This window comes from Mastomys coucha, unplaced genomic scaffold, assembly GCF_008632895.1.
Source record: "Mastomys coucha isolate ucsf_1 unplaced genomic scaffold, UCSF_Mcou_1 pScaffold22, whole genome shotgun sequence".
NCBI lineage: Eukaryota > Metazoa > Chordata > Mammalia > Rodentia > Muridae > Mastomys > Mastomys coucha.
Window position 1 is genome coordinate 168,590,931 of NW_022196905.1, and position 27,835 is coordinate 168,618,765.

Below are 27,835 nucleotides of genomic sequence, written 5' to 3' on the forward strand. Positions count from 1 at the left end.
GCTTGTCGTCAGGTTGAGCAGCAGGACTTGAACCAGCTGTTTTTGCCTTGTGGCTGTGTCCTCCCTCCTAGACGTTTGCTACATTCCCACTAAGGACCTTCTTTCCCCCTCCGGAATGGGTCCCCAGCTTCCAGCCGCAGGAGCCCTCAAGATAGAAGCCAGGCAGACACTTAGGGCTAGGACTCAAAGTTCCAGATAAGGTCTCTGTGTGCTAGGGAGGCCTCCCTGGAGCAGTCCTGTTTACCTCATTGAAAAATCCTTCCTCAGGCCCGGCCCGTTATCTCCAGTCTGCCTTCTGTTTTTGTACGCTGCAGGTCCCCTCTCCCCCACCCTTTGCTTTGTTTCCCCCATGGTGGACTTTCGTTTGCAGTTTTCCAGGAAAGCAGAGCTCTTGGCTTCCTTCCTGATCCATTTCTCACCCCACCCCCAGCCTCACAGCCCAGTCTGCAGGGCAGCTGTGGGTACAAATGCCCAGCCAGAGCCTTTATGAGCCTTCTCTCTGAGCACGATGGTCCTAGGGTAGGTGGCTTATGATGGGGAGGATTTTGTTCTGAGTGGGGACCTCCCCAAACTGGGCAGTGGCTAAAGGCCCGCTTTCTGGTCCTGAGCTCTGACTGAGAGTTAGAGGCGGGAGGTGGCCTGAGAAAAAGGGATTCCAGGAAGGGCTGATAATAGATAAGTGCAGAAGGAAATCTCCCCAGGAAGACCCCAGAGGACACAAGCCAGTGCCATAAATTCCTACTTCATCTGCACTGAAAAGGGTCTTAGAGATCAACAAACCCAGGCCCACAATTTAAGGCTTTGTAGCTGAGGATGGAGAAGTTAGAGGGATTGTTAGGTGGGATCAGTGTGGAATTAGCTCATGGGATCTCAATGTTTCTACCAGACGAGGATCCTGCTATTTGGGATCCGGTGGATACAAATGCTGCTTTAAAAAAATCCATTTCTCCCCCCAATCTCCCTCCATTGGGACCAAAGTCCTTTTGACCTGGGATCATTTCAGGCTGACTGAGGAGGTGCAGACATGGGGTAAATCATTGCTCGTTCCTTCAGAATAGGCAACCTGCTCATCTTAAACAGATGTTCCTGTACAGGGCAGAAGGGGCTGTCTGCACAGATGTGCCCACTACTAGCTGGGTGCTCATGCTGGGAGTTTGATGGTCCTAGGTAGGGAGAGGTAGGGTCTTTATTGGACCCTGTGCAATGCTCCTGCCTCAGAGAGATGGCTCATGTGCAAAGATCTCCCTTGGGACTCTCAGTTCTGGCCTGGGATTTGATGCAAACCACCGAGATCTAGTTAGGAGAGTGTGGGGCAAAGTGTGCCAACCACCAAGCACACAGCCTGAGGGCAGTGGAAAGATGCTGGCTATAGGGGCGGGCCCAGCCTGCCTCCCCACCCCCTTCTCTTCTACCCTCTTTCCCCCATATGGTTCTCATAAGGTCTGGGCTCCGAGACAGCGGCCAGAGGAAGTGGCTGTGTACAGAGAGCTTTTGTGAGCAGGGGAGGGGGAGGGGGAGAGTAGACAGAAAGAAGGAAAGAAAGGAGGGAAGAGGCCAGAGATGAGGAGATGAAGGAGGACTGTCTCGTAACACACTCCCAAGCCCTTCAGGCTGAAGGTCTCGCCTCATGAACTCCTGGACCCTTTGCCTATCCCAAGTGAAGGTCCAGGAGAATCCCAGGGCCTCCCTGACTCCTCCCACCCACCTTCTTGAGGGGCTGTAGGTGGTGAGCCCAGGTGCCAGAGATTTTGACTGTCCATGCTTGGTGGTCTTAAGAACCCCTATCCAGACTCTTGGTGCCAGATATTAGGGTGCAATTGTGGTCCTGTTTCTGGAGAGCCCTTCGAGCAGAGCAGAACCACTAGGGATTGGATTGCTGGCCCATTATGTACTGCACTGAAGAGACTGGGACTCATTAGACTGGGTCCCAAAGACATACACATACTTCAGCCCCCAAGTGGTACCAGGACCTGGCTTGGGAAGTCACTAGGATGGGGTCATTTTTACCTGGATTAAGCAAGATATATGTATGGACCCTCTAAGTCCTAAGGCCCTTCCTGCAGGCTCCTGTGGGGTAGTAAATGGCCTGAGAATCTCTCTCCATTGTGCAGACAAACCAGTGTAATATGAATCTAATGTAGGTTGACTCTTAAATTTTGAGGTAGTATTTATAAACTGAGAGACTGTTTCTGTGTTTATCCCGCACATGGGTCATAAGGACAAGACCCTCTTCTGCTTCTACAATGATCCAGGTCTTTCCACTCAGTTTATAGCTTCCGTCTGCTTCCTCACTGAAGCCCAGAGAGGGTAGGACAACTCCCCATTGTCACACAGCCTGCCCAGAAGCAGTTACTCTCCCATCACCCCTAAGGGAGAGGCTGTACAGAGGAGGAGAAGGGAGAAAAGCGAAGGGAAATTGCCCTGGGCCGAGGAACCAGAAGGAAAATCCGGTGACCATCAGGAAGGGCCGCTGAGAGGGGCTGTTTATTTTCTTTCCCCCAGCCTGGCTGCTGTGTTCTATTTAGGGCTCAGACACTGACAGGACGGAGTTGCCTCCTCCCCTTCCTCCCTCCTCTGAGGGGCCCCCATCCTTCCCAAACTCCGGAACATTCCTTTGCTTTCAGGACCGGACCACAGAGAGGGAGGGCAATGGGGGTGGGGGGGACAGAGAAATTGGAGGGAGCTGACACTAAGGCCCCATTCCCCCAGCCCTCCCTCGCCTTCACTCAGGGAAGACGTGATGAGGGCACAACGGGGTATGCAAGATGGATGGGACCAGGTGAGGGCAGGCTATGGGGTGACCTGAGGAGGGAGTTGTAGCCAGAGCAGAGGAGCCAGACATCTCCCAGCTGGAAAGGAAAGGAGAGGGATGGGCGCCCCTCTCACCCCAGCCCCTATCGCTACCAGGGCTTGTGTCTTGCTGGTATTGTGTGGAGAAGTCCAAACCTGTGCTTTTTTAGGTTGGAGGAGGCATTAGCCCCCTCGTGGGGAAGGCTGACAAAGCCTGGGGCCTCCTGGGTAGAACTCTGCCCCTTCCTAACTCACACGCTTTCCTCTATCAAACTAGTGCTTCTGACTCCCTGTCGCCTCTGCAGGTGACCTCTGAGGAGTTAGGACAGACAGACTGGGAACTGGGATGCTTCTCAAGCCCCCGGGAGGTGACAGACTCCAGGTAGTGTGACCCAGAAGCACAAAGCGAGCGAGCGGAGTGATACAGTTTGAATACATGAAGGGAGCCCCAAAATTAGCCGTCCTTTTCTGCACTTGAATTAGGTCTTGGAGACAGAAAGGGTTAGTGGACAGAAGGAAAATTTAAAAAGATGTTTCGGTTTGCTTTGTTTTGGTTTGTCTTCTTAAGACAAGGTCTCACTATGTAGCACTGGCTGGTATAGCCCTGGCTAGCCTAAACTGACAGTGTAGACCAGACTGGCCTTGACTTGGCACAGCTGGCTCTGCATCACAATCCATGCCCACTGGGCATCCCTGTCCTGGGAGCTCCGCTGGCCCCATTCACTCAGCCAGTATCTATTCATTTAACCCCCTGAGGCAGGTAAGAGAGACATACTCCTTGTCCTGCGTACAGCCTTAGAGACTAAGAGCATTGAACTGTATGTACAGCGGTGGGCAGCCCCAGATTAACACTAGGGAGGGAAGATTAAAGGACTAGCTTCATCTAAGTGTGAGGGATTGATCAGCCAGTGTGGTTTTGCTCCTCTGAGACAGGAGGATCAAGAACCGCCTGGAATGCACAGTGAAGCCCAGTCTCAGAAACTGTGAAAAGGTAGTAACAAATTAATCCTTTGGAACTTATTTATGTATATATTTCCGTACTTACTTACTTTCTGGGTATCCAACCCAAGACCTTTTACACCCCAGCTCCGTTCACATTTTGAAGGAGTACTTTTCTTCCTCTATGAGCTTGGATCCCACTGATAGGATTTTATATCATGGCAGTAGTCAGTAGCCTTCTTCTCCCCCACCCCTGTAGAACGTTTCTCTCTCTACTGCTTGTCTTTAAGAGCTGAGTGTTTGATAGGTTTAGGGAATGAACGGATGAAAGTCTAGATGTTCCTTGCACTCCAGCAAGAGAACTGGGACCACATAATCCCCACCAAGTCTCCTTGAGCACTTTCCACAAACACCTGTAGTACTTCATTCGAGGTTTCTGTGTATAGATTCAGTCATAAAGCTCAAAATCACTCCTTTCTCATATAAACCCAAATACCTTGATTTTGCCCACTCCTTCCCAAGCCGTGTGCCCTTGTAGAGATAGTTAGAGGAAGGAGACAAGACCTACAAGAAAAGTTTAGTTAGGGGTAAGCACATAAGCAGGAATTAGGATATTAGACAGCTTCTCCTTCGGCCTTGGCCTTGACCCTGACCCATGGCTTGTCTTTGGTTTGCTCTGTGTCCGGGTTGAGGTTAGAGGCAGGGTCTGGACAGGGCTCTCTAGTCCTGGAGAAAGTAGATCCACCTGGCTCTTCTGTTGCCTGAAGTCATCCGGGACTGCCTGGATGGGCTTCCAGCCAAGCAAAGCAGTGGTAAAGATGATCAGGAGTGGGCAGGATGTCTTGCATGTCCTACACACCAAGGGCAAACTCAAAGAGAAAGGAAACCACAGAGGGGCAGCCATTAGCCTATATCCTTAACTAAACGTCTTATCTATTACTCATTGATAAAGTAGGACATTTGGTAGCCCTGCAAATTAAGCATCTGTCAATGCTTCCAGTTTGTAGCATCTATTTATTTATGCCAGGGAGGTCCCTCACATATTCCAGGCAAGCACTTTATCACCAAGTTACACAGCCAGCATTGCATTTGTGTCCTAGAGGTGATGATTATAGTTTAGGTTTCAGGCCCTGGAGATACTTGAAGGCCCAGGGCTCTATACTACAGAACAGCCTGGGAGCTCAGGTTTCCCCCGGATGGTTCAGCATAGCTTATCAGCAAACAGACAGCATCCTCCCACCTCACTACTCAGCCACCTATTACCTCACACCAGCAGCGGCCTTCCCAGATTGTACAAAGCCGGTGAAGGTCTAAACTCCTGGTGCTCTGGGCCCTAGAGAGTGTGGGTCCTGACCATCCAGAGCCTGTTGGGTCAGAGAGGGGAGGCTCACACACACACACACACACACACACTGACTCTCTTGGGCACGTGAGAATCTTTTGCTGCCGGCACATGTTGGTTCCGTGCCCCATAGAACAGGGCCCACATGAGTCCTATGGGGTCACTTTTGATGTGGGAGTGGTATCTGGTGAGTTCCTGTGGCTACCCAGAGGCCACAAGGGCTCTCAGAGACGCCAGCCACTCACTCGGTTGGTGGTTGCTCTCTTCATTCTCCTCCCTAAAATAGGGCCCCAGTCCTGAGAGGATTCTGGAATGGCTTTGGTGTACCCAGGATTTGGCCTGATTTCAAACTCTAGAGTAGAGAATAGGGGACCCCAGGGACTAACCTTCCTTCCCATAGAAAGTTTGAGGTGAGGGGAGGGTAGTGTGTGTCGGGGGAGCAGAAACTAAAGATGCCTTTCCAGGTCTCTGTGGGGTCTGTAGGGTTAGTGCGGTTAGAAGGGACTCGCCAAGCTGGCTGGCTCCCTGTGAGGCAACAGTGTGAGAGAGCAGTATAGCCTGAGGATGGATCTGACTGGGGAGTTTAAGGAAAGTCCTAGCTGGTACTGCATATGGGATAGCTGGATGAGGCTGTGAGAGGCATAGCTCTCTCCTCTACCCAGGCTGCTGCCCACTTTTCTGAGACAGTCAACAATGGTGGGAATGTTTTTCTTCCCATCAGATAGAGCTGTGTGTGTACATGAGTATCTGTGTTCATTCACTCCACTATTTTTTTGTCTGTTTGGTTTTTGCCTACCTGTAACGCCTCCTCCACACTTGAGAATATGCTATACACAAGACCCTGGGTTTCCTCCCCTGTATCAGTAAAAACAGATTCCTAGGTCCGCACACTTATAAACAACAGCAACCCATAAACACTCTCTGGATGATGCAAGTTTAAAGTAAAAATTCCTTGGCTCTCTTGGGGAAATTAAAGCAAAAGATCCAGTTCTGAATATTGAGGGACTCAGGCCATATAGCCAGCCATCTGCTGGAGTCTGTCAAAAGTGGCACTTCTGCCTGCAGGGGTGGAGCCCATTGGAAAAGGATAAAGAGCTGTTTGCCTCATGCCTGCTTGTGTGTGTGTGTGTGTGTGTGTGTGTGTGTGTGTAGATCAGAATCATGGTCTCTGCATCTAGAAAATATGAGTTTTGAGACTTTAGGGACTGGCATTTGTGCTGGTCAAGTAAGAATCATGGGTTGCAGCAGTCTTCCACCACAACCCTGCCTTCTCACAGCACAGAGGCGTATAGAGGAGCCCAGTTATTGGAGGTCTCTGCAGAATAGGGTGGGATGTGGTCTGGAGCTGTCCAGGCCAAGAGACGAGTTGTTTTGGTCCTGAGTTGCATCCTGGACTGCCTCGTGGGCTGGTCCCCATCTTTTGTGATGCTCCTGAACCCTACAATTTTAGATGTATACACTTAGAGTCTGGCTAGTCTGAACTGGGATGTGCTAGTAGGAGTACAATACACTCCAGATTTCAAAGATTTGTTACACACAGAGAAAGAAAACATCTAATTAATAATGTTAATAGATTACACATTGAAATGAAAAGACGTTGGTTGGGTATGTTGGGTTTAATCAGATTTTATTAAAATTAATTCTAAGCTTTAAAAAAGAGAATGATAGAAAATTTAAAGTTATACATTGTGGTTCATGTTCTATGTCTATGAGCTAGCTCTAAGTTAAAGGTTTGGGATATATGAAAGGGGTTAGGCTGCTGGGCAGTGGTGGTCCATGCCTTTAATCCCAGCATTTGGGAGGCAGAGGCAGGTGGAGTTCTGAGTTTAAGGCTAGCCTGGTCTACAAAGTGAGTTCCAGGACAGCCAGGGCTAGACAGAGAAACCCTGTCTCAGAAAACCAAAATAAATAAATAAATAAATAAATAAATAAATAGAAAGCAGTTAGGACTGATGGCTGAAGGGACCAGAAATATGGGGTCTCCAGCACCACTTATGAGCTCATCTCAGGTTCTCATTTTGGAAATTTGGAAGTATGAATTTTTTTTTAAGAACTCTGTTTTCAATTCAGTGATCTTTCAAACATTTTTATATATAAAATATTTAATTATGTATTAGAAAGCATTTTCAGGCTGGTATCTCATGCCTGTACCCTAGCATCTGATAGGGAGAGTCACAGAGATCATGAGTTCCAGGACAGCCTAGAATATAAAGTAAGACCCCGTCTCCAAAGAGCAGACCAGGCTGGAGGGCTGACTCCGTGAGTAAGAGCAAATACTGTTCTTCCAGAGGACCTGAGTTCAGTTCCTGGCACTCCCAGCAGATGGCTCACAGTAAGCTGTAACTCCAGCTCCAGGAGATCTGTCTCCTCTGGCCTGCACACGTACCTGCACACCCATGCACACCTCCACACAGCAGATACTCATTCACGTGGTTTCAACATAACATTTTAAAGAGAAGGAAAGCGGGACTGGCAAGATGGCCCCAAGGGTGAGGGCACTGAAGCCCGAATTCTCATCTCAGAGCCAACATGGTAGAAGGGGAAAACCAGCTTCTGCAGGTTGGCCTCTGACACGAGTACTTGTGTGTACATGTGCGTATGCGTGCGTGTGCATGTGTATGTGTGTGTGTGTGTGTGTGTGTGTATGTATGTGTGTGTGTGTGTGTATGAAGGCAAGAATAGGAGGGAAGAAGAGGGAGAAAAAGAGGAAAAGGGAGGAAAAACAGGAAAAGAGGGAGTGAGAACATTTTGTCAGTACATTTATTTATGTGGGTATGGGCATGCATGTGGAGGTCCGAGGACAATGTGCAAGAGTCACCCTCTTCTACCACTATGTTTATCCTAGGGATTGAACTCAGGTCATTGGGTTTGGCAGCAAGTGCCTCTAGCCACTGAGATGTCTTGCTGGCCCCTAGTGTAAGATTAAGAAAAAAAAATGTTTTTGAAGATCTATTTATTTACTTACTTAGTTGTCATGAGATAGTCTTACTGGGTAGTCCTGGATGACTTGGAACTCATAGAGATCTACCTGCCTCTGCTTCCCAAATGCTGGGATTAATGTTGGACACCACCACACCTGGCCCCCAGTTTTTTTTTTACTTTTTAAAAAAATTGTGCCATTTTTTCTTAAAGATTAAAAAGTATATTTTATAGTTGTATGTTTATGTACACATGTATATATGTGCATGTACACATGTGCTATGTGCATGCCTGCTGCCCACAGAAGCCAGAAGGCATTGGATCCCCTTGGAACTGGAATTTATTTTGAGAGAGTGCCACACTATGTATACCCTCAATGGCCTGAACACACTATATAGACTGGTATGGCCTTGAACTCAGAGAGTTCTACCAGCCTCTGCCTCTCTGCCTCTCTGCCTCTGCCTCTGCCTCTGTACCACTACCCTGGCTAGTGTAGGATTTTTAATGTCAGGGTTTTTCTAACTGGAGTCCTCAATCCTCAGACATTCCCCAGAACTTACACCAGTTTCACACTCCAAGATAACATCCATCTTCCAAGCTTGAGCGCTAACATTCTCTGGGGCTTCTCTATTTGTGAACCGGAGTTTTGTCCTGGTGTCCTTATCCATAAAACAAGAAAAAGGGAGTTTGTTTGAAAGCTCTTAATTTTCCCTATGTCTGAACCTTTTGGTTTTCATTTTGTTTTTTTTGCTGTGTGTGTTGGGACTGGACTCAGGGCTTTGCACAGATTGACTACATGTCCCATATTCCTACTCTGAGCTATAGCTCCGTTCTGATGTGATATGCTTCTGCCCCTGCCGCAGATGGTTTACTCTATAGCGGATGCTGTCTCTCAGTTCTTGATTCCTCTTCCTCCTGTCTCAGCTTCCTGCATGCTAGTTTACAAGTATGGAGCATACAGCTGGCACTTATCATGTGCTCTTTGAAATATCACAATGGGGCCGGAGAGATGGCTCAGCGGTTAAGAGTGCTGACTGCTCTTCCAAGGGTTCTAGGTTCAATTCCCAGCAGCCACATGGTGGCTCACAACCATCTGTAATGAGATCCAATGCCCTCTTCTAGTGTGTCTGAAGACAACGACAGTGTACTCACATACATAAAATAATAAATCTTAAAAAAAGAAACCAACAACATTGCTTTAAAGAAAAAGAAAGAAATATCAAAATGGACAGTGTGTGTGTGTGTGTGTGTGTGTGTGTGCGCGCGCGCGCGTATACAACGTTTTGGAAACCTAGTAATTTCCCCTAAGACATTCTTCTGTTGGAAAACATTACCTTGACTATTGGACTGTACTGGAAGTTGGAAGTGTGCTACCTGGAGGGAAGAAAGAGGTGAGGTATCTACCTCTTTCCATTGATCCAGACAGTGACACCTCCCTCTCTTGCCTCCATCCTAGCCATTGCGGGGCCTGGGATATGGCCCAGTGGTGGAACGCTTACCTAGAATTCCGAAGGTCCTGGAGAGTTGGAGCCCAGGTGTCCTTCTCTGCTTCAGTGGGTTATTCACTCCCATGAGGCCTGAGGTCAGATCTCTTTGACAGCTCCTCTGCATTTTCTTCCAAGCCCTGTTTCTCTGTATGCCGCAGAGCACAGAGGCCATCTACTCCAGAGACGTCTTAAAGTGTGTACTTTGGTCCTCCAGTGAGTTTTCCACTAGTAAGAACAGAGCAAAGAAGGGGAAGCCCTTTGCTTCAGCTCAGGGCTGCCAGGAGTTTAGGTTGAGAGTTCTCATTAAAGCTTTCTAATAAGCAATTAACTGGAGGGTTAAGCCCTCTGGCTGGTCTGGAACTCCCTCCTTCTAACAAGGCTGGGAGAGAAAGGCTGAGTGGGTGGGCAAAGATGAGGCTGGGGGGGCCTCTTTTCCCTAGGATGTAAACAGTAAATAAACAAAGGTTGGAGCAGAGATTGCAAAGGGATGAGGGGGAGGTCTGGCTTTCTGTCAGATCCAGGGCTTCATCAATCTTTCTACAGGTTGGGAAGGCGAGGATACCGTAACAGTACCGCCCTTCCAACCTGGAGACCCTGATCTCCCAGAGTGGTCATCTTCCATTGGAAAGCTCTCTTCCGTCAGAGTTTCCGAATCACACTTCTTTCTCCCTGTCTGTGTTTTTGTTTTGTTTTGTTTTGCTTGTTTGTTTTTGCCTTTGAGACTGGATACCAGGTAGCCCAGGCTGGCCTCAAACCTACATAGCCAAGGATGACCTCAAGCTTCCACTCTTTTGCCTCTAGCTCCCCCCCCCCCACACACACACACCAAGCATTGGAATTAAAGAAGTGTGCCTCCGTATAGGGCTTTAGGTTGCCATTTCCATCCCTGACCCAGATGAGGCCAGTCTCCCCATCACTATGCTCTGGGTTTTGGATTGAGGGAGGGCTTATGCAAGGACAGAGCTGTGGGGAGCCTGGCAGGGCGCTCCATGGGGTTGACACTGAGGCTCCAAATTGGAAACAAGCCATCACAACATCTACCCAGCCCTATCTCAAGTTAGGTCCAGTCTGCGGGCCCTTCACTGATTCACTGGGGGAAATGTGTGACTTGAGGCTCTCACTATGGCTGGGCTGTTCCTTGAGCTTCCCCCTATAACCTCCTAGAGTAACAGGTAGGGTCCCTGCTACATAACTCTAGGTGGCGGTATTTACATAGTGCCGCATGGCCATCTTGGGAACCTGGGTACCCGCTCGCTCCATCTGCACTTTGCACTGCCTGGCTTCTAACAGCGCCTATCTCTGTTCTTCCTATCCCTTCAGGCTCTTGAGCAACAACAAGATTACTGGGCTCCGCAATGGATCCTTCTTGGGACTGTCCCTGCTGGAGAAGTTGTAAGTGCTGGAAGCGTTTGGACAAGGTGGGGTGGGAGTGGGGGGTGGGATGGCATGATAGCAAAGGGTGGGACTGTCAATCTGGGGAGGATGAGGGAGAGAGGGACTGGAACCTGCAGAGCCAGAGCTAGTCTAGGACTTGATAGAGGACAGAGCTGAGAGAGGGAGTATCTGGCTTTTCAATAGGGACTGCCCGGTGATCTAGGCAAAGTAAGGTCTCTTCCCTGTTCTAGGCAGAGGTGGGGCAAAGGGAAGCTCATTAATGCTCTTTAATGAGCAATTAGCTAAGAGGGCTGAGCGAGCCCTTTCGCCAGCCTCCCAGTCCTCCCCAGCTGACAGCCCAGCATGAAATGGCTGAGAGAGACTTAATGTGACTGAACGATCTTTCCTTCATCCAGAAAAACAAACCAACAATCAGGGCCTGGAGGTGGGGGGGGGGGCGCAGAGTCCTGGACTGAGGGTGGGGAGCTCAGTCATTTCCCAGTCTCACCTCCCCCCACACACACACCATTTGGAGAAGTGTCCTTACACTCCCTCAGCCCATACTGATGACCCCCGGGGCTGATTAGGGGCCCTTTGTGGGACAAAGTTACTGAACAGGAGCCAGGGATCACAGGAGTTAGGGAGGTGGCACCTCAGAAGGCTGAGGGCTCAGCTGTGGAGAGACGAGACCTGGATAGGACCCCTGACTCAGAGACTTGGCTAAGTCACTTAACCTGCCAGGTGAGAGTTTCCATCAACCTATGGCCATGCTTCCAGAACCCAGCCTATGCCGTCACTTTGGGCTCTTGTACCCTTTCACCCATGTTCCCAACCTTCCTAATGCTGCGTGCGACCCTTCAATACAGTGCCTCATGCCGTGATGACCTCCAACCATAAAAGTATTTTCATTGCTGCCTCAAACCTGATAATTTGGCTACTGTTATGAATCATAGTGCAAATGTGATTTCCGGTAGTCACAGGTGATCCCTGAGAGGGCCATTCGACTCACAGGCTGAGAATCACTGACTTATATGGGAGAACCCTGGGTGGACTCTTTTCTGGGGACTGATTCGCTTTTTTTTTTCCATGTATACCCTCCTCTGTAACCTCTGGTGTCCCTCTCTGAGGTATTCCTAATTCATGCACTAGGGCCCTTGGCCCCTTCTTATACCTGTTGGTTCTGAAGCCTTGGGTCAGTGTGATGCAACACACGGAGAAGGGTGACGTCAGTGTGGTGGAGTGTGGGGTGACGTCAGTGTGGTGGGGATCACACTCGCCTCTGTACATGTGGCCATAGAGGAATCTGAGGGCCTCTTTCAGACAAGTTCAAGGGAGGTGTCACTAAGACTAGAGAGTTCAAGGGCAACAGAGATGTAGAAGCCACTTAACCGTGTTCGGCTTTCTTATAAAAGCCCCCTCCCTCCCACCCACTCCACAGGGGAAGTGAAAAGTTTGCCAAGTCCACCAAAGTAAAAAGGGGGACCTGGTGTTCTTGGTGGGAGATAAGAGTGGTCAAGTCCACGTGAGTTCCTAAAACTCTGATCTGGGGCAGGCTGGGAATAGAAGAGGGGCCCTGGGAGGGAGGTGAGGTTGCTGTGGCATGGGGCTGTATGTGTTCAGGGTTCTGGATTCATATCCATGTGAAAGACAAAAGGCTAGCTTCAAGTTCAGGTCTGAGGCTCAAAGAAATCCTCTCCCCAGATGGTATATAAAATGCAGCACAGCAACTGTCTGGTCTGGTCTGGTCTGGTCTGGTCTGAGAGGGAGCCTGGGTCCCCACTCCTGCAGTCTGCACCTTCCAGCTCTTAATATAATCTCTCCTTTTTTAAAAATCTTTTTTGGGATAATCATGTTACTGTAGCTCAGGCTAGCCTCCTGCTTCAGCCCACTAAATGCTGGGATTACAGGCGAGGGAACAAGTTCATTCTTCCATATGTGATTGAGCATTTGGGAATGGATCTATGTCTTGATTTTTTTTTTTTTTCTTCCAAGACAGGATTTCTCTGTGTCACTCTGGCTATCCTGAAACTCGCACTGTAGACCAGGCTGGCCTCAAGCTCAGCAATCCATCTGCCTCTGCCTCCCAAGTGCTGGGATTCAAGGTACCACCACCACCAGGTTTTTTTATGTTTTGATTTTAAGAGGACAGGAAAACAAACATCTCTTCAGGAGTGATTTGGGAGCAAGGCGAACCTCTGTGTTTTCCTTCCTGGCACCTGTAGTTGAGGGCTTCTGGGACTCTCAAGTGGCCCTTCTGGCTTCTGGGACTCTCAAGGGGCCCTTTTGGCATCTCCCAGCTGTCTTCTGCTTCCTTTGTCTCCTTTTCCTTCCGAGACCCCATGGCTACCCACTCTCCTTCCTACCTGTACAAAGTAACAAGCTGGGCTCTTCTCCCCAGCACCAAGGACAGGGAACCTGCCATGGACTGGGTCCTTCAGAGGAAGTACCTGGAAGCAGGTCTTGATAGCCAAGTTGTTGGGTATTGGAGGACTGTGCCACAAGAAAAGACACAGCAAGAATTCCCAGCTCTGAGGCCTCAAATATGGCCCAAAGCTTAGGTTCAGTCCCCAGCACCTGTAAAGTGGGTATGGTAGCAATGCCTTTAACCCCCGAACTCCTGAGGACCGGGAGTTCAAGGTTAGCCTTTGATGCAATAAGTATGAGGCCAACCTGGATTACATGCAAATATAATTATAAATATTTGCAAAGAGCTGATGGGCTCTCAGCTCTTTGGGGATGCAGATTGAGTTCAAGGCCAGTTTAAGATATATTCAAAAAAGGAAGATGAAAAGAAAAAAAAAATGCCCAGATCAGCAGTTTTCAACCTTTGGGTCTCAACTCCCCCCAGGTTCAAGCAACCCTTTCACAGGGGTTACCTAAGACTATCGGAAATACCAGATATTTACATTATAATTCATAACAGTAGTGAAATTACAGTTATGAAGTAGCAACAAAAATATTTTTATGGTTGGGGGGTCATCACAACATGAGGAACTGTGTTAGAGGGCCACAGCATCGGGAAGGGTAGGGACCTGTGCTAGAATGACTTCAAAAGAGAAGAGACGGATGACTTCAGAGTGCATAGGGAACGGGGGGATGTTACTGTGTGTGGATGTAGCTTAAAGTGACCAATAATGGCTGCCGTGTGTGGGGTACCCCATCCTTGTAAAAATAGGAAGGGGATAGAGTAGGTATGTCGTGGACTTAACATCCTGTTCTGGGATCTGTGTGGTGCCTGCAGTGTTGCCTAGGGAGATCAGAACTTCAGGGAGGAGGAGGAGGAGGAAGAGAAGGAGGAGGAGGGGGAGGAGGGGGAGGGGAGGGGAAGGAGGAGGAGGAAGACATGGAGGAAGAGGAGGGGGGGAGGGAAAGGGCCTTAGGGGCAAAGGGCTGGGTTGTGCACAGAAAGGTAAGGAGAGCTCAACCTCTCTAGCCTGCTGGTTGATGCGTGTGTACTCTGAAACAAACGTCAGGCTTACGTAATTGTGGGGACTGTCGAGTCCAAGCTCCTAGGCCAGGCTTGTAAGTCCGACAGGAAAAGATGCTACTATCTTAAGACAGAATTTCCTCTTGACAAGATATTTTTCCCCTGAGTCTTCAGCTGATTACAGGATATCCAACTGCATTGTTGAAGCGGTCTCGTTAAGGCCAGCTGATTGTACATCTGCAGAACACCTCCACGCCGCACTCATGTTAGCAGAATCTAACATTAGTGGTTTGTTTGTTGTTTCAGTGTGTAGCTCAGGATGACCTGAAATGCTGCATTCAAATGATTCTCCCCATAAGTAGCCAGTCTCATAGGTGTACACCATGACACACAGCCAGATGGGTGTACGACGAACCGTTGTGCTAAGGTAGGGAGAAGGCCCATAAGGAATGCAAGCAAACCCCGTGTCCTATTCCTGGAGGTGGTAAGTCACTGGGTCAGATGGGGCCTGGGAATTTCACCCAGCAGGAAGGGAATTCTCATGCTCATCTGAGGTTGGGAGCCAACACACCAGATGACCCCTAGACTGTGGGCCTATTCATCACAACTATGACGTTGTAGCCTAGTGTATAGCTGGTGTCCAGGAAACACTGATTTCTCTGTCCAGTGGGAGGACTCGATGTCTAGGCATGGGCAACTGAGACCATGTCAGTTCCATATCCCACTGCAGGCATCACCTCGTGTCCTAGGGAGGCTCTGGATCTGCTGTAGTCAGAGCTGTGGTAAGCTACAGAGCGTGTCTTCATGGCCCCAGGTGCTGAAAGCCCATCAGGTCTTTGCAAATGGATGAAAGGGTAATATGCACGCACTCGTGAGTGTGTGTGTGTGTGAGTGTGTATGTGAGTGTGTGAGTGTGTATGTGCGTATGTGTGTGTGAGTGAGTGTGTGTGTGAGTGTGTTCATGTATGTGTGTGTGAGTGTACATGTGTGCATGTTTGTGTGTGAGTGTGTGTGCGTGTCTGTGTGAGTGTGTGTGTATGTGTGTGTTTATGTGTATGTGTGTGTGAGTGAGTGTGTGCGTGTGTGTAAGTGTGCGTGTGTGTATGTGTGTGTATGTGTATATGTATGTGTGTGTGAGTGTGTCTGTATGTGTGTGTGCATGTGCATGCATGTGTGTGTGCGTGCATGTGTGTATGCATGTGTGTGCATGCACCCGTGCGTGCATGCATGTGTGTGTGTGCGTGTGTGTCAGTGTTTGTGTCTGTGCTGGCCAAGAGTAGGCCGTAGATTCGCATGCCATCTGCTTTGGAATTCAGGGTCTTACTAAGTGAGGCTGGGAAAAGGTACAGGTAGGCTGACAGAGACATCAGTGTGAATGTGAAATGGGAAGACAGAGGAGGAGAAGCAAGAGTGCATGCAGAAGTGGCTGTGTTAAGAGGATCTTAGTGGCTCACACCTTTTATCCCGACACTTGTGAGTTCCTGCACAGCCAAGGCTACATAGAGAAACCCTGCCTTGAAAAACAAAAACAAAGGATCTTAGTGGTGGATCTAGGATCCAGGGTACCCATCAACTAGATATAATAAACCAAAAATCCTATCTGCCACAGGCAGCTCGTGGCCAGCCCAGGGACTGTACAGAAGGACCAGATATGCCTAAAGCACTTTTCCTTATGGCCCCTCAGCCTGACTCAGCCCGTTCGTGACCTAAGACATTTGGGGCAGGGGAGAAACTGACAAAAGTGTGTGCCAGGGCTGGCTGGGTTGGCCAGACATGGTAGACATTTGTAATCCCAGCCCTGGGGAGGCAGAGGCAGAGATGCTGTCGCAAGTTCGAGGCTGGCTTAGAACTTACCATGTGGACCAGGCTAGCCCAGGCTACACAGCTATACAGAAGACCCTCTCAAAACAAACCAATAAAGCACGCTCCTTAGTCTGGTATAAAGAGGCTCGGGGTCAAATCCTGTTCTTTTTCCTTTGTTTCTGAATGCTTCCACAAGCCTTGCACAACCCATGTGGAGAACAGGGCTAGGAATTCTTCTGGGAGAAGTTGTTATAGGGAGAGATGAATTAGTTCATCTATACAGTACTTCTGAACATAGGCTTTTCCCAGGAAGAGCAGCGCTCTTCCTTTCTAAAGAGTTCTAGACGCCTGGCTTGTTATGTGTAGTTGCCCAGACTTCCCATCGTGTGTCTTTTTTGTATGCTGAGGGACATATGTGAAGACCAGAGGGCATCTTCCTGGAATCTACCCTTTTCCACCATATAGGTTTTGAGGCTAAGATGCAAGTTGGCAAGCTGTGTGGCAAGTACCCTCGCCTGCAGAGCCCTTTGGTAGGCCCTGGTTGTTCTGAGAACCTGGAACTCCATGTGTAGTCCATGGTGCCTCCCTTTGCCCTCTGGAGTACTGAGGTTACAGACGCAATCAGCTGTGTGCCACTAGGCCCCGCTTTTGTTGTTTGTGGTGCTGCCGATGGATTGGTTAGCCCCATACACGCTAAACAAACAGTGTGCCATAGAGCCACCCCAACCCTCCCATGGAGGACTCCTTTCTCCAGTGCCTCGTATGTTTCTCTGTCCAGATCCCCCACCAAGCACATGCAAGGAGGAACAGGTTGGTAGTCAAGACCTTCAGGGCTCTATGAGATGCCACCATGCGACCACTGGACAGACTCGTCCCAGAAGAGGTCGAGGGGGAGAGAGAGAAGCTTAGTATGTAGAAGGGTGCGAGACTCCATACGGATGTGGGCCCACCGAGGCTAGTGGGACGCTAGAGCAAAGGGCCCAAGGAGGGGAGCTTGCTCAGCTCGGGATGATTTGTCATTGCCTAATGAGATTAATGAGCCCTGAGGGCTGGTATGCGGGCGGGTGCTGGGGCACTCATTAGAAGCAGATGCTCATGGGAATGGGCTGCTCACTAGCCAGGTGGTTTCCATTAATCTGTGGGCGGGGCCAAGGGTGAGGCCTGGGGCTCTGTCTCTCCATTCCATTCTTGTTCCCACTAACACTGGGGAGGAGGAGTGACACGAAGAAGCTGTCCTGGGCTCCAGTACAGCTGAAGCCCCTGGGGGATGGCTAGCAAAGTCAGGGGCAGCCCTCGCGTTTGCCTCCGTCAGCCTAAGTTGCCAGTCACAGTGTATGTGCTCAATAAATAGCTGTAGAAGATTTCCGAAGCAGAAGCCCTGGGAGGTGGTGGGAAGGTGAGAGTGTGGGACTGTAATGGATTTCCTTGGCTACAAGAGCCTTTCTTTTCTTCTCCAAGCAACCTCTGTACCTGCAGGGCTTTCCTGGCTAGTTTTGCAGCCAGCCTGTACTTTCAAGTTGAACTCTGGAAACCTTGTAGGGCTCAGGGCAAGTTGCTGTGCGGCCAGCAAACCTATAATTTGGTTTTCAGACCTCCAAGCAGGGAGGTCTGTGGAGGCTAAGGAGGAGCCAGTGCTGTGCAACCATACTCTTCCTGAATGCGAGTGTGAGCACATAGGCACACTGTCACCTCGGCTCACACTTTTAAAACAGCTCTTAACATGATGTAATTTATATCGCCCGTTGAAAGTGCACGATCCAATGGGCCCTGATAGATTTCAGAAAATTGTGTAACCGTGGCTCTCATCTAATTTTAGAACATTTTCATCATCCACAAAAGAAAACTTGAATCATTAGCTGTCAGTCTCCATTCCTCTGCCAGACCTAAGCAAACCGCTAATATCCTTCCCATCTTTATGGCTTTGCCTGTTATGGACATGTCGTATAAATAGAATTATATAATATATAATCTTTTATAACTAGATCCTCTCAGCCTGTAGAACATTTTCCAGGTTCGTCCATGCTTTATCAGCACCAGATCCTCTTTGTGGGCAAATAGTCAGTAGCTCACTGACTGAACATACTGTACTTTAAATCTTTTATGTATTTATACATTGATGGATACTTTTGTCTTTTAGGCTATAACGATCAAGTTCTTTTGGGAACTTTCACCTGGTGGGCCTTTTGTTTTGTTTTGCTTTGCTTTGGTTTCTGCTTGTTTCTGTTTTTTGGAGACAGGTTCTGGATGTATAGCCTAGGCCTAACCTCAAACTCACAATCCTCCTGCTTCAGCCTCCCGAGTGCCAGGATGGAAAGTTTGCATCACCGCTGAGGCCAGCTTTGATCTCTCTCCCTGCTGTACTCCCACACTCAGGTTCTGGAAAGGACATGGGGATGTGACTGCCCTAGATGTCTCCCTCTACTTTCGCTGTCAGGGGTCCCTTCCTTCATGCTGACACCCATAGCAGGAGAAAGGTGTGCCTCGAGTCAGGGCAGCTAGCGTATGCAGTGCCTCTTCCCCAGGTCCAGAGCTCTGAAGAAGCGGACAGGGAGTCATGCACTCCATATTCTAGAAGCAGCTCTGTGTCCTTTGCCTGGTTACTTTGGCTTGTGACCTCAGCTAATTAATTAATGGAGGATTAGTTTAGATAATCTGGAGCAAGGGTCTTTTTAAACAAAAAACAAAACAAAACAAAACACAAAACAGGGTCTTGCTATGTAGACTAGGCTATCTTAAACTTGTAGAGGAGAGGTCCACTTGTCTATACCTCCTGAGTGCTGGGATTAAAGGTATGCACCACCATACGTGGAGTGTTTTTCATTGTGGGATGGAACTCGGGTCCTACACATGAGGCAAGAGCTCTTCCAGGAGGCCCCAACCTCAGCCCTGAGGTGCAGGGGTTCTTCCACAGCCCTTCAAGACCACGTGCCCAGTTTTAAGTGTAGAACATTCTTCTAGGGTGGGAGCGTAGGCCTTCATCAGCTTTTCCCAGCAGTATCAAACAGGAAGGGTTCAGAACAACCAATTGAGAAGAACCTTGGATTTCTGAAATGTACAGCTCCTAGGGTAACATTTCCTCCTGTCCCTGGGGAGGTACAGCCCTGAGCTACTTCCCTTATTCAGGGACCAGGCTACATGGCTCGTCCAAAGGCCCACTGGGCTGTCAGGGTTCAACCCAGGAGGCAGTCCCCCTGGCATTTGACCCCCAAACCTGGTATCCCAGGGCTGGCCCACCCCCTAGCAAACTAACTGCAAGAGACCCATCTTGGTCACTTCTGAGCCCCACTTGAGGAAAGGGGAAGACCCCCCTCGCCCCCCGTCCCTGTGGAAGCTGCCCTGTCGAGAGGGCCTCCAATGGCTCAGCTGCAGGAAACAGGGCAGGGAGAGGGGCTGGGGCCCCAGGGCTGCCTTGCTCCCATCTGCAGAGCATCAGTGGGGCAGGCGGGTGGGGTTCAACGGGGTGGGGGGGGAGGAAATGAGAATAAACACAAGTGAGCAGAGAGGGAAGGGGCGGGGGGCTGCTGTCTCAGCCCCTTGGCAGCCCATGAAGGGAAGTGACACACAATGAGGAATGTGTTTCCCTCTACCCGCCCCTGCATGGGGGTGGGAGGCAGATCCCTGAGAATGGCCAGACCCCAACAGAGGCCAGGGGGCACATGCTGGATCAACAGAAGAGGGTGGGATGGAAGGGTGGAGCCTGACCGTCAAAGGGGGCCTGGGGGGGTGATACACAGGAAGGGCAGTCCTGGGCAGGGGGACTTAACTCTGTCCTCTTGACTGGGTATGCAGGGAATCTGGGGCCAGGCCTGGCCCTTCCACATTCTCAGCTTATGCCCAGCACCTCCCAACAGCTGGAGCTTTTTCTCTAGGAGCCGAGCCCTGAGGTTAGTGTTCCCTTCTTCCTTAAGGGGACTCAATATCGTCTAAGTCTTTGGTGGGAAAGGGAGCTGAGGTACAAGTAGCCTACATGGAACTCCATCTCTGCCTCTTGTCTCTCAGTGTTTCTTTCCCCAACAGGGACTGCACAAACAGGCCCCCTGGTGGGACAGGACAGCACCTTCCCATCTCCGGACACCCATTTCCTCTCACCCAGCAGGAACATAGCTCAGTTAACTCTCTCCTGTCCATAATTCACAGCTGTCTCTAAGGCCTTTAGCCTTGGCTGGCTGGGATGGCTGAACTTTGGAAACCACGTTGACCCCAAGTTGACCCCCAGATGTCTTTGTCAAATTTCCCCGAGGAGTGGCTCCTCTCCACTCACTGCTTCCTAGCTTCCCAGGCTCTTTTAGGTAGGAGCAGAAAAGATGAGTTAGTGCTATAGGCAGCCTCAGTTCAGTCTGTGTTAGCTTAGAAAAGATGGGGTTGGGTGGAGCCTCAGGTAGGTGGATCATGATCTGTAGCCCTCCGTAGCCATGCACAGCATAGAGGGGAATGCAGCAGATGAGTATCCAGGCACCCGTTTGGCCCTTAGTGCAGAGGCCTGCGTTGTAGGTACTGGACTGATGCATTAGATAGGCAGGTCCTCCCGATTAGGGGGGAGATCTGCAGCCGCTGGGGAGGGGAAGAGAGGGAGGGTTGAGAGTTGAATTCCTGCCTCAGTGATGTTTGAGCCCCTGAACTGGGGAGTCAGAGGCTGCTATGAGACTCATCTGTGGTACGTTTCTTTGTACGGTGTAGGGATAACTCTCAGGAACCATCATCCATCTTGCTGTGTCCTGCTCAGCTTCCTTGCCACCTCCTGACAGCATTGGGGGGGGGGGGGACGGGAGGAATGAAGACATTGCATAGGTTGCGTAGGTTTTATTCACCCTGGGCCTCATCTGGACCCATGATTGGCAGCCTTAGCTTGGAGCTGTACAGGGGCACAGCGCATTGGTCACCTACCAGCCTTGCTACCCTCTTCCTCACATGAGAGAGAGAGAGAGAGAGAGAGAGAGAGAGAGAGAGAGAGAGAGAGAGAGAGAGAGAGCTAGTGTTGTTGAATATAATAATTGGAAAACTCCCTCTGATGGTTGGGTTAGCTGTTCTCAAAGGCTCTCAGAACCGCCCTGTAAGGTCTAGAGTGGCTCTGTTGAACAACCATGGGGAACCAAGTCTTCTACTTCTTGTTTGTTTGTTTTTGTTTTTGTTTTTGTTTTTTCGAGACAGGGTTTCTCTGTGTAGCCCTAGCTATCCTGGAACTCACTCTGTAGACCAGGCTGGCCTCGAACTCAGAAATCCACCTGTCTCTGCCTCCCAAGTGCTGGGATTAAAGGCGTGCACCACCACTGCCCAGCTATTCTTCTACTTCTTAATGCAAAGCTTTCTCCACCCCCTGTTCCTGTTCTCCATCCAGAGCTCTTTCTATCTCATCTCTCACCGCCTATATCATCTCGAATATGTTGACATAAAACACAGCTCTTGTCCCAGAGGAGTAAAATGTAGTTGGTTCTGAGCCACAGATGGGTGACCATGGCCTAGGAACAGACTCCACTTGCCCTGAATGACATAGAAGAGGTGACATAAACTTTATAGTCCCAGAACAACAACAAAAAAATTCCATAAATGAAGGCATTTGCCAAATTAGTGAAAACAGGTAGACATTACAGCAAAGTGGAGAGATGAGCTGTTCTGGGCCTCCAGGTCTGAGGCCAGTCTTAGCTTTGGGTTATCTGCTAAGTCACAAAGGACTTAGCCGATAGTCAAAGGGAAGTTTGGCTGGATACAAAGTGGCTATTAAGAGAACTAAAGATAGCTCAAGATAATTGCGGCTTTCCTTTTGCCCCACGGTTCTCTGTCATCATTAGGCAAGCGGGGCTTGTGAATTAGTCCACAGGGGCTTCAGTGCAGATGTGTTGCTTTTCATGGGACTTTAGCTTACAAACACATCTCTCTGACCAGTACTCCTTATTGGTGGCTAGAGAGGCTGAAGAGACCTGTTGGGTGGGGTTTAGGAAAGCAAATGTAGAAAGAAATGGAACTCCACAGATTGCCAGCATCTGTAGTGACAAAACGCCCTACCCAGGGAGCAGGGCAGCCTTCAGGCAGAAGGGTGAAGGTCTCCCCACTGCTTCCCACAGGGACCTGAGAAGCAATGCCATCAGCACTGTGCAGGCCGGAGCCTTCCTAGGTCTGGGCGAGCTGAGGCGCTTGTGAGTAGCATGGCCTGCCCACCCGCCCCCCCAGCCCTCTCCTTTCTCTACAAAGAAATTCCCAGATACCGAAAGCACCCATCCCTAGTCCCACCCTGCCCTGTCCCTTCTCAGACACCCAGCCTTTACTCAGTACGTTGGCTGAGGCCAAACGTGGCGGTATTTCCAGCTTGCGGTGGCATTGGGCCCAAGCCTACTGCCCACATAATCTCCAGCTGAATGTCTCTCTCAGAAGAGAGTCTTCATCCTGATGTATTTGAGGGTTTGCTGAGTTTGTGTGTCTCTCTCTAGAGATCTCTCCAACAATCGGATTGGCTGTCTCACCTCCGAGACATTTCAAGGCCTCCCTAGACTTCTTAGACTGTGAGTGATAGGCCTTGGAGGGGGAGACGGGGAGAGGTGCGGAGGGGGAGGGGAGGACCTGGGAGGAAGAAGCCTGGACCAGACCTTTTCTCCATCCATCCATCTACTGGCTTGGCCCAGGGAGTCCCTAAGATATTATCTCACCATTCCCTGCCCTCTGCAGAAACATCTCTGGAAACATCTACTCTAGTCTGCAACCTGGGGTCTTTGATGAGCTGCCAGCCCTTAAGATTGTGTGAGTATCTTTCCCAACACAGGAGCAGACCCCTGGGCTCTTCCTCTGCCCAGAAGGGAGACACCTGGAACCCAGGACTTGGAAGGACAAACCTCAGCCCTCGCCTTACCCCTAAAGAAACTCCCAGGTCAGGCAGGAGAGACTGCTCTTCTTCCGAAGGTCCCGAGTTCAAATCCCAGCAACCACATGGTGGCTCACAACCATCTATAATGAGATCTGGTGCCCTCTTCTGGCTTACAGGCATACATGTGGGCAGAACACTGTATACATAATGAATAAATACATTTAAAAAAAGAAAAGAAACTCCCAGATCCTGGGAGCAGCCACCTTACCTGTCCACCACCTGACATTGTCCCTTCTCAAACTCCCATTCTCTATTCAATACATTGATTGGAGCCAAATGTGTGTCCATTTCTAGCTCCGAGGGGGTGAGCATCACGCTTGTTGACTAGGCAAACTGCCAGAAACGCCCCCAAATTAGTCGTGTCCTGAGCAGCAGGACACACATGGACCCATGGCTGTCTTCTCCAGCCCTCGCCTGCTCAGCCTCATCCGTGTGAGCCACACTGTCCCTTGTGCCTGCCCTGCAGGGACTTCGGTACTGAGTTCCTGACCTGTGACTGCCGTCTGCGTTGGCTGCTGCCCTGGGCCCGGAATCACTCATTGCAGCTGTCCGAGCGCACACTCTGTGCCTACCCCAGTGCCCTGCATGCCCATGCCCTGAGCAGCCTCCAGGAGTCCCAGCTCCGCTGTGGTGAGAAACCTGTCCTAGGCCCCAAAGAGCAGGTTCTTTACCCACAGCTTGCTAGGGCAAGGCTCTCTGGGCTACGGATGTGGTTATTTGATGACCATAATTTCCAGGCCCCAGTTCCATGGGGTGGCCCTCCGCCAGCATGCCTAAACCTCTTCTAGGTCTGTTTGCTTATTTATATTTTCATCTGGTCTCCCCTTCTGGTAACACCACCATATACTTCTATTTTCCTTTTTCTCTGGGAGGATTCTTTCTGACTCCTAGAGTCAGAAAGAGCTCACTAGAGGCAGAGGGTCCGGGCCTACTCTGTGTATCTCACTTTCGCTGTGTGTTGCTCTTTATGGTTGTCGTTAAGGCACTAACTGGAGCCCCTCACAGACATAGGCTCATGTGTGCATGAGCTCAGGCGTCATCCCCAATGTCTCACGCACAGAAGGGGCCCTGGAACTGCACACCCACTACCTCATCCCATCCCTGCGCCAAGTGGTGTTCCAGGGCGACCGCCTGCCCTTCCAGTGCTCGGCCAGCTACTTGGGCAATGATACCCGGATCCACTGGTACCACAATGGGGCCCCTATGGAGAGCGATGAGCAGGCTGGCATCGTCCTTGCAGAAAACCTCATCCACGACTGCACCTTCATCACCAGGTACAGGCTCTGTGCTCCCTTCCTAGTGGAGGGCATGGAGACAGTCAGCCTCTGTCGCCATTGCCCTAGAGACATCTCCCCCTCCTGGGAGAGGGAGAAAGAGAAGAGGGAGAGGGGGGAGAGAAGGAGGGGGAGAGAGATTATAGAGAGTGTCATAGGGTTTTATTGCTGTGAACAGATACCATGGCCAACAGTTAACTGGGGCTGGCTTACAGGCTGAGAGGTTCAGTCCATTATCATCAAGGGGGGAAAATGGCAGCATCCAGGCAGGCATGGTGCAGGAGAGCTGAGAGTTCTACATCCTTATCTGAAGGCTGCTAACAGAAGACTGGCTTCCAAGCAGCTAGGATGAGGGTCTTAAAGCCCACACCCACAGTGACACACCTACTTCAACAAGGTCACACCTCTAAATAGTGCCACTCCCTGGGCCAGGCATATTCAAACCATGAACAGAGAGTTAAGATGCAATCATAAATGGTCTGAATAGAGTTTAGAACTCAGTCTTCACTGCCTTCTGATTGGAGGGGCTTCCACAAGGCCCGCAGTGCCCCTCCGATCAGAAGCCAGTGAGTATGCATGCATAGGGATCTCTCATTCCATTAAAGCAAGAACCTGAGCTGGCGTCCCAGGACAAAGCATGGGTAGATGGGCTGTCCAAGGCGCATGGAAGAGAGGCGCGGCTGGACCTGAGAGCGCTCAGTGTTCTTTCCGTTGCTGTGACAAGCACAGCTTGTGTGTCTAAAAGCAACCTGGAGAGGGAAGGAAGGGACGTCAGGGCAGGAATTCAAGCAGGGTAGGAACCTTGAGGCGGGAACTGAAGCAGAGACCATGGAAGAACACTGTTTCCTGACTTGCTCCCCGTGCCTTCTTAAACAACTCCGGACCACCTGCTCAGGAGTGGCCCTGCACACAATGGGCCTGGGCTTTCTCACATCATACATGAATGAAGAAAATGCTCCTGTGACAGGAGCATTTTCTCAGTTGAGGGTCTGTCTTCTCAGTGGACCCTAGCTTGGGTCAAGGTGACCAATAATAATAATAAGGATAATGAAAATTGATGATGATGGTGGTGGTGGTGGTGGTGGTGGTGGTGGTGATGATGATGGAGATGGTGATGTTGGTGGTGGTAGTGGTGATGATGATGGAGATGGTGATGATGGTGGTGATAGTGGTGATGATGATGGAGATGGTGATGATGATGATGATGATGACTGGAGCACAGAGCCATCTCCCCCTCCTCCCCTGCAGTGAGCTGACCCTGTCTCACATTGGCGTGTGGGCCTCAGGCGAATGGGAGTGCTCTGTGTCCACAGTCCAAGGCAACACCAGCAAGAAGGTGGAGATAGTGGTGCTGGAGACCTCTGCCTCCTACTGCCCCGCAGAACGGGTGACCAACAACCGTGGGGACTTCAGGTTGGCAGCTTCCGCTTTATAAATGGCTGCCCGCCCACCCCAACCCTGTACCTGTACCCTCTTGAGAGCACAAATGACCAGGGGCAAACCCACTTGCTTTCTTCCTCCAATCCTAAGGCCTCCCTTTTTGTCACTTAATCCACAATCTTGCTGTTACATCTCAAGAAGATGAGCCCCTTTTCAGTGCTTCCTCCCACTTTGGTATGGAAAACCTTTCTCAAAAAAAGTGTCACACTTGAATGTTCTGGAGGCCCTCTGAATGGAGGGCAGTTATCATTCTCCATACTGTAGAGCTGAGAATACCAAAGTCAAAAAAAAAAAAAAATTCAGTATATTGTCCAGTTAGTGGCAGAACTTGTGTGTGAACTCAGATTGCTGCAGTGCAACCCCAACATGTTGCTTGCAGTAGCATTGTCTGAAAAAACTGGAAGAAAGCAGAACTTGGGAACCCCTTAAAGTCTGCCAGGAAACCCTTTACTGAACCCTTCACCAAGCCCCAGGGGTCTGGGGTCACAGTCCTGGGTTGGGGTTAGGAAGGGAGGGTGTTTGTCTCAGAGCCTTGGTCATGTCAGGTTCCTATCTCTACCGCTAGGTGGCCCCGAACCTTGGCTGGCATCACAGCTTACCAGTCCTGCTTACAGTACCCCTTCACCTCTGTGCCCTTGAGTGGGGGAGCCCCGGGTACCCGGGCCTCACGCAAGTGTGACCGAGCTGGCCGCTGGGAACCAGGGGACTACTCGCACTGTTTGTACACCAATGACATCACTCGGGTGCTCTACACCTTTGTGCTGGTGAGGCTGGGGCACCCCCCCCCAAACTTTGATTTCCTGGAATTGGCTGGGATGGAGCATGATGCTCTTAGGGAAGTCTGTACCTCGGTTCCCGGATGTGCATTAAGAGTGGGTACAGCTGTCAGGCATAGTGATAGATGCCTTCTGTCCCAGCACTCAGGAAGCAGTGGGAGGTGGGTCTCTGTGAGTTCAAGCCCAATCTGGTCTATGTAATGAGTTCCAGGATGAGCAGTTATATAGGGAGACCTTGTCTTAAAAAGGGAGGAAAACAACAAGAACTATGGACTGACATCTTTTTAAAAATAATTTTTTAAAGATTTATTTTTTTATTTTATGTGTATGAGTACACTGTAGCTGTACAAATGGCTGTGAGCTATCATGTGGCTGCTGGGAATTTGACTCAGGACGGCCCCGCTCTCTCCGGCCACACTTTCTCCAGCTGAGTAATCCACTGTAGCTGTCTTCAGACGCACTCATTACGGGTGGTTGTGAGCCACCATGTGGTTGCTGGGAACTGAACTCAGGACCTTTGGAAGAGCAGTCAGTGCTCTTACCCACTGAGCCATCTCAACAGCCCACTTTTTTTTTTTTAATCCCTTGGTACTTGTCTTCCCCCAGAGTCAGGCCTCTCCTCTGCTCTTCCCTATGCACCATCACATTGATTTACAGCCTCACCATCTTTAGGCTTAAGTAGCCTAGATTCGTGGTGATCAGGGACTTGTGGGCACTTTTGATCATGAGGATCTCAGTAGATGCTCTTGGTTCCTCTCCTGGGTTGGCCCTGGGTTCTAGGGGCTAGCTCTGGAACAGAAAGGAGAGACCGGGCTAATCTTCTTTGTCACCAATACCCCCAGATGCCTATCAATGCCTCCAATGCATTGACGTTGGCCCACCAGCTGCGAGTGTATACTGCAGAGGCCGCCAGCTTCTCAGACATGATGGATGTGGTCTATGTGGCCCAGATGATCCAGAAATTTTTGGGTTATGTTGACCAAATCAAAGAGGTGAGGTTCAACGTATCCTTTGCGCCCCCTGAAAGTGGCCCTCTCGCCATCTCAGGCCTCACACACACTGAGTCCCAAATACCACCCCTGCCCTTAGTCATGGCTCTGCCTCCCTCCCTCCCTCAGCTGGTGGAGGTGATGGTGGACATGGCCAGCAACCTGATGCTGGTGGATGAGCACCTTCTGTGGCTGGCCCAGAGAGAAGACAAAGCCTGCAGTGGCATCGTGGGTGCCCTGGAGCGAATCGGAGGAGCTGCCCTTAGCCCCCATGCACAGCACATCTCTGTGGTACCGTAGGTTGGCGTGGGAGGGACCCTTCAGGGGCTACACTGGGGGAGGGGAGCCTGAGAGGAGCAGTTCATAGAAGGGAAGTGCCTCCCCCTCCTGGGGACACAGGACATGTAGCAGGCTCTGGTAGC

At 50.2% G+C, this 27,835-nt stretch overlaps 1 protein-coding gene and 1 long non-coding RNA gene across 3 annotated transcripts in view; one reads left to right on the plus strand and one right to left on the minus strand.

Moving 5' to 3' along the window:
* Adgra2 (adhesion G protein-coupled receptor A2) overlaps nucleotides 1-27,835 on the plus strand; it is a 39,965-nt gene that overhangs the window by 3,206 nt on the left and 8,924 nt on the right. For both annotated transcript variants that reach the window (XM_031339441.1, XM_031339443.1), the window contains exons 2-11: nucleotides 10,798-10,869; nucleotides 22,141-22,212; nucleotides 22,504-22,575; nucleotides 22,739-22,810; nucleotides 23,401-23,564; nucleotides 23,995-24,208; nucleotides 25,457-25,621; nucleotides 26,214-26,412; nucleotides 27,267-27,416; nucleotides 27,543-27,704. In XM_031339441.1, coding sequence (XP_031195301.1) covers nucleotides 10,798-10,869; nucleotides 22,141-22,212; nucleotides 22,504-22,575; nucleotides 22,739-22,810; nucleotides 23,401-23,564; nucleotides 23,995-24,208; nucleotides 25,457-25,621; nucleotides 26,214-26,412; nucleotides 27,267-27,416; nucleotides 27,543-27,704 — 1,342 coding nt within the window. The remainder of the gene's footprint in view (nucleotides 1-10,797; nucleotides 10,870-22,140; nucleotides 22,213-22,503; nucleotides 22,576-22,738; nucleotides 22,811-23,400; nucleotides 23,565-23,994; nucleotides 24,209-25,456; nucleotides 25,622-26,213; nucleotides 26,413-27,266; nucleotides 27,417-27,542; nucleotides 27,705-27,835) is intronic.
* The window catches only part of LOC116069091, a 3,812-nt gene continuing 2,572 nt past the window's right edge, over nucleotides 26,596-27,835 (minus strand). Inside the window, exons 3-4 of the long non-coding RNA XR_004109831.1 lie at nucleotides 27,088-27,213; nucleotides 26,596-26,939 (exon numbers count right to left, since the gene is read on the minus strand). This is a non-coding gene — a long non-coding RNA (uncharacterized LOC116069091). The remainder of the gene's footprint in view (nucleotides 26,940-27,087; nucleotides 27,214-27,835) is intronic.